The sequence below is a fragment of the Malania oleifera genome, chromosome 9 (genome assembly GCF_029873635.1).
Source record: "Malania oleifera isolate guangnan ecotype guangnan chromosome 9, ASM2987363v1, whole genome shotgun sequence".
Taxonomy (NCBI): Eukaryota; Viridiplantae; Streptophyta; class Magnoliopsida; order Santalales; family Ximeniaceae; genus Malania; species Malania oleifera.
In genome coordinates this window covers 19,655,252-19,668,820 of record NC_080425.1, presented here as the reverse complement: position 1 = coordinate 19,668,820, position 13,569 = coordinate 19,655,252, and the positions used below count along the sequence as shown (strand labels likewise).

The window sequence follows — 13,569 nt, the reverse complement described above, 5'->3', positions numbered from 1 at the left end:
GCCTTACACTCACATTTGGGAAGGATATTTTCAAGAATCACCTGCGAGTGCAACACCCTTGCACAATTGGTCAAGGCTTGAACTCAAATAAGATGATATTCATAAATCTGCTTGAAGGTATATTAGTCTTTTGCACACAAGTTTAATATAAGTCAAAGACATACCTAGGGTTCATTCAAACATTTCTTTATAAAATCTCTTCTTTATCCGCTTCCTCATTCTACTTCTTTCACAATTTCAAACATGGTATTCAGAACATTGTCCAATTATCAATACATGATCTTCCCAAATTGATATTGGTGTCCTTTTTACCCCCCTTTTTATTTTTTTTTTCTCCCTTACGTTGTTCCAAATCTTCTTCCCCTCTTTGACTTTCCCCATTTGATTTCTTGACCCAATCATCCATACATCACTTCTGCTCAAAGAGAGTGCTGAAATCAGCACTTGTCAGTGCTTAAGTCAGCCATAAGACATCAGTATTCAGGTTCAAAAGTGCAGTCATTGGTATTTAGTAAGGTGGCATGAAAGAATTGAGGCTCTAAGGAATTTAGAACAAATACAACAACAACAGCCTTTAGTCCCACTAGCTCTAAGGAATTTCCTTTTAAATAATATTCAGGTTCAAAAGTGCAGTCATTGGTATTTAGTAAGGTGGCATGAAAGAATTGAGGCTCTAAGGAATTTAGAACAAATACAACAACAACAGCCTTTAGTCCCACTAGCTCTAAGGAATTTCCTTTTAAATAATTTCTCCCAGCATTTCTAGCTTTAATCATTCTAGGCTAATGAAATTTTTTGGAGCCTTGATTTTGACAAGATGTCCTCAAGCATGAAAGGAGCGGAATCAGACTCTCATGAAAATTTTCAATTTTGTTACAGAAAGCGAGAGTTGACTTTTTATTTTTTATAATTTTTTATTTTTCTTTAAAAAAAAAACCCTTAAACAAAAGAAAGCAAAAAAGTCAAATGGCATTTACTTGAACGTTTTTACATGCAAAAAAGAACGCAGGAACTATATCAGATAATTGTAGCATTTCAATGTTGATGATTGGATTTCAATAATGTGATATTTTTATGTGCCATTTGTAAATTCCACAGAAGTGTTGAAATATCCACTTTTGACCACCCATTGCTTTAAAATTCAATTTTGACTAAAGTTTCAAGGATTTTAGAATATGGAAATTTTCAGGGGAATTTCCATTCAGTTTCAATGTTGGTTTAATTTTACAAATGATGCAAATTCATAGTAGAACTTGGAAATTTTGTCTTATCAAACTTCCAAAACTACTAATAGAGAATATAATGCATGATCTAGAACTAAAATATTACACATAAATAAATGACATGTACACAGTGTATTGGTGCAATAGCTATAAAATTTTACAAATTAAAATATTTGATAAATAGTGCAATTCATAAATGTACTAAATATTACTTCACATGTGATTGCAATTCATTAGAATATAGAAGGTCAAATAAGTTGTAGTTAATCTACAAGTTCATATTAGATAAAATTTCAAAAGGCAAAAAAGCTACCATTCTTATTCTCACATAAAAATAATTTTTTAGAAAAATGATTGGAGGAATGTGCCGGCTTGCTGATTTTTTCTCTTATTGTAGTTTTAGTTTTCATTTCCTGGTTTGTTCCAGGTTTTCTTCAGGAGATGTCTCATTCTCCCTCTTGCGAATTCTTCTCTTAGTAATGAAATTTCTTTTGCTCTCAAAATGTTAAAATTTGATTAAAATGAATGACCTAACTTGAAGATAGGTCTCTCCCTCTATCTATAATACAAACTAAATACATTCTAATGACAATAATGCCCTTATTAACTCTCACTAATTAACATACTAACACATTAAATAATAATATTACTAAAAGACATAAATAACTTCTAACACTCCCCCTCAAACTGGAGCATAAATGTCATATGCTCCTAGCTTGTTACAAATGAATGTAACAAGAACAACACCCCCCCCCCCCCCCCCCAAAAGCTTTGGTAAACAAATCAGCAAGCTGCATATCCAACTTTACGTAAGCAATAGTAATGAGCTTTTGCACAAGTTTCTTACGAACAAAGCGGCAATCAACTTCAATGTGCTTTGTCCACTTATGAAAGACCAAGTTGGATGCAATATCAAGAGCAACCTAATTGTCACACATCAACTTCATAAGCTGAGAAAGAGAAATACCCAGTTCTTCCAACATGTTCTTTAACAAGACGAGTTCACAAGCAATGTGAGCCATAGCTCTATATTCTGATTCAGCACTTGACCTTGCCACCATAGTTTGCTTTTACTCTACCAAGAAACCAAATTATCACCAATCTAGATACAGTACCTGATTATGGATCTCCTGTCGGAAGGTGACCCAACCCAATCTGCATCTATATATCCTTGGATAAAATTGTGGCCCAAATCATGATATAAAAGACCTCTCCTGAGTGAACCTTTGAGATATCTCAAAATGTGAATTATTACATCCCAATGACTTGTCCTCCAAGAATCTAGAAATAGACTCATAATAGTTGTTGCAAAACATATATCCGACCGAGTGACCGCAAGATAATTCAACTTTCCAACAAGTCTCTAGTATTGTCTAGGGTTAGGTAGCAAATCACCTGTATCTGGCACTAACTTGCTATTAGGATCCATGGGTGTATCAACCGGTTTAGATCCCAATAATCCAGTTCAATCCAATAGATCAAGAACATACTTCTTCTATGACAAAACTGTTCCCATACAAGATCTAGATACTTCTATACCTAAGAAGTATTTCAACAGTACTAAATCTTTGGTTTGAAACTTAGTCTATAGAAAAAGTTTGAGACTCTGAATACCTTCCATCATCATCACCTGTAATAAAAATATCATCCACATAAACTACAAGAAGTATCCTACCCGATGAAGCATGACAATAAAACATGAAATGGTCCACAGCACACCGTCGAAGACCAAACTCAAGTAATTACAACATTGAAATGACCGAACCATGCTCTAGGAGATTTTTTTAAACCATATCGAGCCTTCTTGAGCCAACACACTAAGCCTGACTCGCCTTGAGCAACAAACCCATGTGATTGCTCCATATAAACCTCCTCCTCAAGGTCAACATGCAAGAAGGCATTCTTCACATTTAACTGATGCAGAGGCTAGTGCTAAGTAGTAGCCAAGGAGATGAACAAACGTACTAACTTAGGTTTGGCAACTGAAGAAAAAGTATCAGAATAATCCATACTATACACCTGAGTGTATCCCTTAGCAGCAAGACAGACCTTTAGACGAGTGACAGAACCATCAAGGTTGACTTTCATAGTGTACACCTAACAACAACCAACCATAGACTTTTCAAGAGGAAAAAGGTACCAAGTCCCAAGTACCATTGTCATGTAAAGCATTCATCTCTGTCCATAGCATCCCTCCACCAAAAATGGGCTAAGGCTTCCGAAACAGATCTAGTAAGGGTAGTAGATGATAGCAGTAACAAAAAAATAATAGGAGGATGATAATGAATCCTAACAAACATATTTGGAAATGGGATGTTGAGTACATGTGCATTTACCTTTCCAAAAAGCAATAGGAGGATCAACATCATGAGGAGTACGATCATCAAATGAGGAAAATCAAGGGCATGGTAGTAGAAGCTAAAGGGGACTCTCTGAGCTGCCATCGTGAATGCACCTGCAAATTAGGATGATCAATATGATGAGGACTCAAACTACATGGAGACTCGAATGGTTGATTTGGCAAGGATAGCTAAGTAGAATATGGAAGATTAGGCAAAGGAAGAGACTCATTGAGCTTAGAAGAACTTAGTGACTAAGTGTAGTAAGGTGTAGACTCAAAGAAGGTAATATCGACGAAAACAAAGAAGTGATGCAGCATAGGACTATAACAACAATACCCCTTTAAAGTATATGAGTAGCCTAGAAAAGAAACATGTTATAGCACGAGGATCCAACTTATCCACCCTAGGAATTAGTTGATGAACAAAGGACACAAACCCAAAAATACGAGGGAGAGAAAATAAAGGTGAATTAGGGAAGAGAATGGAGTAGGGAATTTTAGCATTAACAATAGAGGATAACATTTTGTTGATCAAATAACAAGCAGTAAGTACAACATCATTCCAAAACACTAAAGGTTCATGCATTTGATAAAGTAAGGCATGAGTGATTTCAAGAAGATGTCTAGTTTTTCTATCTATAATCCAATTTTTTTAAGTAGTGTGGGCACAGCGTGATTTATGAACAATACCAAAGTTAGTCATATAAGTAGTGAATGGTAACTGAAATACTCTTTAGCATTATCACTTTGAAGTATTCGACTGGTAAACCAAATTGAGTCTTTATTTCAGAACAAAAGGCACAAAATATATGAAATAACTTAGAACCATCTTATAAACAAGTCATTCTTGAATAATCACCCACAAAGGTTACAAAGTACCGAAAACCCAACTTGGATAACCCTACTAGGACCCCAAACATCATAATGAACATAAATGGGCTTGCAGCCCATTTCTTGACTCAAGAATCAAAAGGAACACAATGGTGCTTTCTCAACTAACAAGACTCACTCAAACTAAGAACAAGACATTTTAACTTTTCCAATGAAGGATGACGAAGGCAGATAAGAATTTGGAAAGGTGTAGCAACAGCACTGCAAGCAATACAAGGAGATAGAGGCTCAAAGTAATAGAGTCCACCAGCTTCACGCCCTCCACCAATCATCTTCCTCGTCTTCAAATCCTAAATAACCACAGAATCAGGGAAGAATGTCACTGAACAATTCATGGATATAGCAATTTTGCTAACGGACATAAGATTGAAAAGAAATTTGGGAATGTATAAACAGAATGAAGAAAAATAGAAGAAGGGGGATTTACAGTCCTAATTCCCTTGACTGTAGTGGTGGGTCCATCAACAAAAGTAACACATGGTAAATTTGAGAATATTGAAGAGTGGAAAAGAAGCTAGGTACACCTTTGATATGATCAATGGCAGCGGAGTCAATGACCCAAGGACCAGGATAAGAAGTACTGGATGATAGGCATACTGTGCGATTACATATTTGATTAAGAGATGCAATGGGAAGAGAAGCTTGATACTGTTGGAACTTGGAAAACACTTCCTCCGACGTGGATACAGGACGTTGCCCCCTACTCAGCCCCAAAGGTGAGGAGCCGGAGGTGGCTGCATTAGCTACCCTCAAAGGTGTGAAGTCGGGTCAATGACCCAAGGACCAAGACAAGTATTGGATGATAGGCATACTGTGCGATTACATATTTGGTTAAGAGATGCAATGGGAAGAGAAGCTTGTTTTGACTCTTGATGCTTTCGGAACTTGGAAAACATTTCCTCCGACATGGATATAGTAAGTTGCCTCCCACTCGGCCCCAAAGGTGAGGAGCCGGTGGCGGCTGCATTGGCTGCCCTCAAAGATGTGAAGTCGGTGGTGGTTGCATTGGCAACACATGAAGGTCTACCATGAAGATCCCAACACAACTCAATAGTATGATTACTCCATCCACAATGAGTGCACTTGCAAGAAGTACCTCTACCTCGTCCATCTTTACCATTACGACCACTCGAACCACCTCGATAACTTTTGCGGTTGTTTGGTAGAGAACTAGAATCACCCTATGTAGCAAAGGTTATCCTCTTAGAGCTAGATGCAAGAGCAACAGAATGCGTGCTAAAATAAGCACAAAGGACACAAGAATAAACATCAGCAAATGATGGCAGCTCGGCACTACTAAGTATCTGGGATTGGACTTCCTCAAACTCAGGTCTCAAGCTTGCTAGAACACAAAGAATTGTCATCTACTCCCTTTGCTTCTGCATCTCACGAACACCGGCAGTTTTAGGTTGCACGACGTTAAGCTCCTCATGAATACGCTTAATCTCTCCAAAATAATCTGAAATACTTTTATCTCCTTGTTGTAACTGAAAGTACTCCTAGGATAAATCATACATGCGTATAATGTTACTAGAGTATAGAAGTTTGACATAATCCTAAATCTTCTTGCATGTATCTAGATGCATGCACATCTGTGCAATCTCATACGAGGGAAACAATCAAGGCATCTTCTTGAACCTACACGCCTTTTCTCTTCCCATAAGAAGGATCAGATTGGAGCAAATGGTCAGATTTTCCTAATCCTGCTAAATAAACCCAAAAAACTTTAGACAATTGAAAATAGTTCTTGCCATCCAACTTTTGAGTCACTATTTGTCGCAGCGATGTAGGAAACAAATTGTTGGGATTCATAGATTCCATCCCAACAATCACAAATCAGCAACCACACCAATGTCAAACAAGAAGAACAATAAAAACTAATTGGGACACTCACAAACTATGTGAAACATCGACACAACCTGAACGGCTCATCAATGGATATAGCACTGCCACAGCCTCACAACTGAACATACAAATGCTGCCACTGCTCCAAAAAAACTCACAAAGAAGCCTTCACAAACCCAGACTAGAGATTAATGAAATACCGTGAACGCATGGTCAAAAAAGGTTGAATTTTTTAGCAAAAAATAGGTCTAACAACTTGATAATATTGTCAAGGAATCAGAACTTGGCAGAGACAAAAAAAGATAAAGAAAGGCTCCTCAGACGATGGGGTTTTGCTGGGTAGGATTCATGGGGTTCTATTTAGGGGTGTATGGTTGGTTTTGTGAAATGATGTGGGGTAGAGGTGGATCTAGGAAGGACAGCAGCGGGAATGGTGTTTTACAGTGATGGCTGAGGGGAATAGGGTTTAGGTTGGATCACGCTTTGGTACCATGTTAAGATTTGATTAAAATGAATTACCTAACTTGAAGATAGGTCTCTCCCTCTATTTATAATACAAATTAAATACATTCTAAAGACAACAATACCCTTACTAACTCTCACTAATTAACATACTAACACACTTAATAATAATAATAATAATAATAACCTCTAACACAAAAAAAAAAAAAAAAACTTTTGTTTTCCATAGCTGGTCCCAAGCCTAAAACAGGAGCACTACAGAAGGTAGACATCCAACACAAAGCCAAATGTTCACAAACCTGATAGAGACAAATACTATAGAGATTTCTTAATGTCAGTATGTTAATTGTTTAAAAATAAATAAATAATTATCCACCTTAGCAACACTTATGGTCTGTTGTTCCATTGCTTCATGTATGGTTGCCCTGTCATGCTCCCTCATGCTGTCAAGTATCAACAAAACCTAAACTTAGTTTCATAGCCAATACCAAGAAGCATTTAATGAGAAAACAACAATTTCCATGTTAAACCATTCATGCATTTTGCAAACAATAACCATTTACTGGACAATTTTAAGATGGATAAGCGTTCAGGAAAAGATGCCATCTCAGTACAGCGTGTGTATGCAAAATATCTATTTATATTAATATGCATAAATACTATTTATGTTGGCCTAACAAGGCTTAATCTTGTTTTGATGATAATAAATTAATGTTACTAACTGTGTTTTCAAGTTAAGTTTCAGGAATCAAGTATTTTACAAAGTAAAATGGTTCTACTTGAAAAGATTGAATGAAGCTTAAACTTAAAGCTACAAGTCATGAGGAGTATGAAGCGTATTGAAGTGTTGATCAAGCTCAGAAAATTATTGAAGCTATACAACATGAAGACTTAGGAATTTAATTGAATTTATCGTTTTAGAGTCTCATGTAAGTACTTCTGATTTCAATATTGTGACTGAAGCTCTTAGGATTTACCTATGGACTTAGAGACCTAATTTAGAATATGAAAAATATTTTTAAAAGGTCCAAAATACTTTTCAAAGTTAATCTAAATGAGTTTCGGAATCAAAATGGGAAAAACTTTAAGTTGCACAGTGGTCAGGCGACTAAGGATTAACACTCAGGCGACTGATATGCTACTACCAGTGTTAATACGAAAACAGAACAGGGTCAAGCGACTAAACTCTAAGGGTCAGACGACTGAACTGCTATTGCCTGTTCTGGAGCGCTATTTTGAATTAGTTCAGGCGATTGAAGTCTATGTTTTAAACTTCTAACAGCTCTGATTTTGTTTCCAAATTCAAATGATTTGGTTTCCAAACTTGGGGAAAACGGTAAAAATAATTCCTACTCTATATAAGGATGATTTTTATGCAATTAGGGTAATCCAATACACACATACAATTCAAATTTTTGTTCTACTCTTGATTCATACTCTGAAAACTGTTGTGAGTTTTTGCTGAAAGCCCTAGACGAAATTCTGATTTGATTTTCTCAATTTTTTCATCCTACAATCAGAATACCTTAGAAATCTTTGTGAGCTTCAATTCTATATTGATTTCTTGAAGTATATAGTGCTTTAACTTGTACAAACTCTGCTCTGCTGAGAGTGCTTTTCTTGTACAAACAACTTGTATTACTTGTTTTGCAATTTGATGGTTCAAGGTTTGAATCGTTGCCCAGTGAGAGGGTGTTCTCGTTAGAGAGGGGTCTCCACCTGCCAACGGAGAGATGGATACTCCACCTATTGAACGAAGTAGTAATGGAAATCCTCACAGCAAGTTGCTTGAGGCAAGGACCAAGGCAGTAAGTTGAACCTTGTAAAAAATAGTGTTCAATCTTCTTTCCCTATCTCTTTAAATTCTGCACTTTATATTTGCTGTGTATGTTCTGAATTTGTTGGGAAAATTTGCTGAACACTGAGATTTAATTGAGTTTGCTTCAAGTAATTAAATTGGTTTGTAGGTGATTTGTATGGTTTATATTTTGGCTGAAAATTCAGACAAGTGCTGATACTTGAATTCAGTCATGGTTGGCTGAGGTAAAGCTATCATGGTTGGTTAATTATTCAAAGCATAAGTAGCTAACTTACCTGATTTATATTATTGAATTTTATGTCTTAAGAAAATACTGGTTGCTTGCTGAATTCAGGATTGATTATTGAAATTGCTGAAGGTAAAATTCAGATCGAATTTTTCAGTTTCATATATATCTAGGATTGTCGATTGGTATAGTACTGTCGCTGATTAGTAGATTGTGTTTGTTATTGGTGTGAGGATGTGATTGGTTTAATTTAAAAGATTTAAAATAAACTGAGATTTCACTTAATAATTTTTAAATACCCAATTCACCCCCCCCCCCCTCTTGGGATTACATCGTTAGTTTCAATTTATATATCTAAATAGAACTTAGCATGATCACAAAAAAATAATTGAGCCAAATGTGCACCACAAATAATTTTTCAAGGTGCGCTTACTTGTAGAAGAAAATAAAAGAACATAAACATACAATTAGATAAATAGGTTGGAGGACTCAAATGATCTATTAGAAAGTTGGATCTGAAAAGAGTTCTCTCTCAAGAATGAGCTTGAGGATCTTCCTGCTGAGGAAGATATGTGTTGGACATGAAGGCCACATTTGAAACGCGAGAGGCATTAGGGAATGAAAAGGAAAATACGAAAGAATCTACTTTATCATGTTTGGTTATCGAGGAAAGTCAAAAAAGAAATTAAAATAAACCAAATGAAGGAAGAGTTTGATTTTACACCACTAACATTTGATTTTTCTTAATTTTTAATCATTTTAAAATAAATTTTCATTTTCAATATGATTTCAAATAGAGAGAAAATACAATGGAAAATGAATTTCCTTCTAATTTTCCTTTCCCTTCCTTTTTTCCAAACAAAATCTTTTATCCAAATATACCCAAAAGTTTAGATTTACAAGGGTTTAGGAAGGGAGTACAGAGTACTAGATCCTTTTTTCCACTGTGTCACTAACAATAAAATGAGGATGAACACAATTAAAGAATCTGAAACTAATGCTACAGAGATTCTAAGATGACCGAGAGTTTGTAATGTATTGGTGTCCTATTTTGAGTGTAAGGTAGTTTGGTAAGAGATTAGAAAACTTGTTTTTGGTGTGTAAAGAGATAAAGGGTAGGTGTTGAATGGTTTTATTATGACTTTTCTTAGGAGATGCAACCCACCCTGCTTTCATTAGATATCCATACAACCCTCTATCAATCATCCTACTCAAAGGGTCCATCTTTCATCACAAGCGTTAAAAGAAATTAAGATAATGTATGCCTTTGCCTAATGTCCCAAGGGGGTTTAATCAATTCCAAACCCCCCTCCCCCCTCCAATTTTTTTCCCTCATCCTAGCAACCTCTACAATCTCATTGAACACCAATAAACAATGGGACTCCACTCAAATTGCAATGGTCACAATAACAGCATTCTGCACATAAAAAACTGTACCAATCAAAACTTCACTATGCTTGTTTGAAAAGGAACCTTTGTGATGAGGATTATGAGCCTAAAATCCCTAACCCTAATGAAGCAATCATTCTTCGCCAAAGAGGTAATAAAAGCATAATTAATACTTATAATCACCATATCATTTTCAAATAACTCATTAAACACTTTCAAGAGATGAAAATTCAAAATATCTAACACAAATTAAAGAATAATAATAAAAGAAAAAGTATAACCATCAAGGTCAGGGGTCTTTTCCTTCTCCATCAAAGAGCCTTTCCAACTTCCTCCCCCATTAGAAAGTTCTATATCTAGTAAGGCATCATCCCAGACCCTCAATTATAAGCTTATCATCATCCGCTTCCAAATAAAGAACCCTAAATTACTTTGCAATTTCCTTTGCAACTAACTGCGGATCTTTAACAACCACCATCATCATTCTCCAACTAATAAAATTCTTCGATCTCCTGCCACTAGCCACTTTATGGATAAGCCTAGTACCACAATCATCCTCCATAGCCCACTTCAACCTAGTCTTTCTATCACGAGCTAGTCTCCTCTCTTCAAAACTCTCCACAAGCCCATATTGTAAAGATTTCTTCTCTTAGCTAAATCCTCCAAATGAGAACCCTCCTTCATCCTATCTAGAGTGCCTAGCTCCTGTAAAATAGTCATATTTTCTATTCCTATCATCATCAAACACCCCAGCATCCCAAACTTCCAACATTTTTTTCACATACTTTTAACTTCATAAACTGAAATCGCTCTTAACCTTTCACCTCACTCCCCCTCCACCAATCCTTAATCCAATTGTTAGATTGCAACTTTACCTAAAAGCTTAATCTATTAGGTTGTGGGCTAACAACGTACATCAAGCTTTAACACTCCCCTGCACATGCAGCCCGACAACACGTGGAGAGATAAATACACAATAAATAACACCTATTATTGAGAATAAATAATTACTTAAACATCACACAACAAATGCGGGCAAGGAGACTAGAACCCAAGACCTCCTGGTATCCTGCTTTGATACCTTGTTAGATGACCACTTTACCTAAAGGCTTAAGCTATTCGGTTGTGGTTTGACAAAGTATATCAAGCTTTAACACCAACCAAGAAAAGTAGAATGTCACAACCACATATTCTCATCTCAAACTCAAATGATTGATATTTTTTCACCAAATGACATGCAAGGACTAATGATGATGATCCAAACTGGGGAAGGAGTCAACCCACATTGCAGTGATCAAGAATCTTTCAATCTGAGTAGCTACAGACCTACCACCAGTAGCAAAACAGAATATATTGTGTGTTGAATGAGGAATATCATGCAAGTTGCACCCCCTAATGGAATTGGCATAACCGCTCCCAGAAGTAATTCTACAGCCCCCAAGTTTCTCACTAGATCTTCTAGCATGAGTTCTTATAGCATAAAACTGAATATATTCTGTGTTGAATGAGGAATATCATGCAAGTTGCACTCAAATGAAATAAACATAACCCCCATCAGAAGTAATTCTACAGCACCCAAGTTTCTCCTTAGAAGTTCTTCTAGCATAAGATAAGTTTGTATAGCATAAAACTAAGTCACTAAGAGGTTTACATTTGAGAACCAACTAAATCATGTCCTCAAGGTGAATATACATTGTCCACAACATGGACACTGAATCCAGAAAAATATTTCTCATTGACTGAAATTCTTTAGATATAACAAAATGGATTAAGAAATAACATGGAGAAAAGGGACAAAATGATGGGAGCAAGTTTTGGGGATTCACCAGGATCCTACCTAGCCTTACCAAAGGCAAATAACACAATAAATTAGTAGCATAAGTGAAGTAGACACAAACCAAAAAAATGATCTTCCAGTTTTTAATGATTTTTGACTCAAACCATATTGCCAACCATCTGTTATGTGCTGTTTGTTTGCTGCAGCAACATGTGCAATGGGACTGCACATGAAGACTTGCCAGCTTAACATACAATATTGCTCTTTTTTTTAGCTTCCCTTGGGATAAAATAGTGTTTCTTGCTTCTTGTGGGCTTCCACTGCTGGGTTTTAAAGGATTTCACTTGACTAATATTTAGGAGGTTGTCTCATCCTTCTTTTCTTGTGTACCTTGATTTTCCTCTCCCTTCTATAAATTTCTTATTTTATTAACAAAAGAACTGCACATAATAAGTGCTTTAATTCTTTTCACACATTCCAGTCCCAACCCAGCGTAAACGAGGATTGTGTTATGTATAGGGCTGTGCATAATTTGATGGAAACCAAAAAACCGACTAAACCAAACTAGTTTGGCTCATGTACTTTGGTCCCAAAACTGGTTCTGCCTGGTTCGATCTTAATTTTGTTTTCCAAAAAATGTTCGATTCAACTCCGCCTGTGATGCACTTAATGTCCTAATTTTTTCACACACAGCCAGTCCCAAGCCTGGGTGAAGGAGGAGGGTTGTGTTAGGTAGCTGACAGCTAGCATAAAATTTGTAAGATCACTATGATATGAATTCTTACCAAATATTTGTTGGGGCGTCCCCTACAAGCGACGCGTTGCACATGAACCACCTAAGTGTAGCGAAAAGTGGGCAAGGGTGGGCTAGGTCGTCGCCCCGAAGCGACGCGTCGTGTTGGTGCCCAGGTACGGTGTCCAATATGCGAGGGTTCCTGCATCATTCTAGATGTGGGCAGGTAAAGACGTTAGTTCAAGAAACTAAGATTAGATTAGCAACTTGGAATATAGGGATACTTACGAGTAAAAGCATGGAAATTGTGGATACAATGATTAGAAGAAGAATTAATATAATTTGCCTTCAAAAAACTAAGTGGGTGGGGGAGAAAGCTAGAGAAATTGATAAATCAGGATTTAAACTTTGGTACATTAGAAAAGAAAAACATAAGAATGGACTAAGCTTTATAGACAAAAACTTAAAAGATAGCGTTGTGGATGTAACTAGAGTAGGGGATAGAATTATAAAAATCAAGATGGTATTAAGACAAGAGATAATAAATATCATTAGTGCTTATGCTCCTCAAGTCGGCTTAGCAGAAAATCTTAAGAGAATTTTGGGAAGATATGGATAGTATTATACAAGGCTTACCAAGGACTGAGAAAATATTTATAGGAGGAGATCTGAATGGACACGTTGGAAGAGATAATAAAAATTATGAGAGGATACATAGAAGATATGGACATGGAGACAAAAATGAGTCTGGGGAGATGATCTTAGATTTCACTATGTCATATGATTTTAGTATAATGAATACTTGCTTTAAGAAGAGAGAAGAACACTTAATAACCTTTAAAAGTGGACAAAATAGAAGCCAA

The 13,569-nt window shown here is 36.2% G+C and overlaps 1 protein-coding gene across 3 annotated transcripts in view; it reads right to left on the bottom strand.

Annotated features, from left to right (window-relative positions):
- The window catches only part of LOC131164565 (probable DNA helicase MCM9), a 100,709-nt gene that overhangs the window by 23,413 nt on the left and 63,727 nt on the right, over positions 1–13,569 (bottom strand). For all 3 annotated transcript variants that reach the window (XR_009139283.1, XM_058121849.1, XM_058121850.1), the window contains exon 13: positions 7,139–7,205. Coding sequence is in view for 2 of the 3 variants with exons in the window: in XM_058121849.1 (XP_057977832.1) it covers positions 7,139–7,205 (67 nt within the window). In the remaining variant the exon portion in view is untranslated. The remainder of the gene's footprint in view (positions 1–7,138; positions 7,206–13,569) is intronic.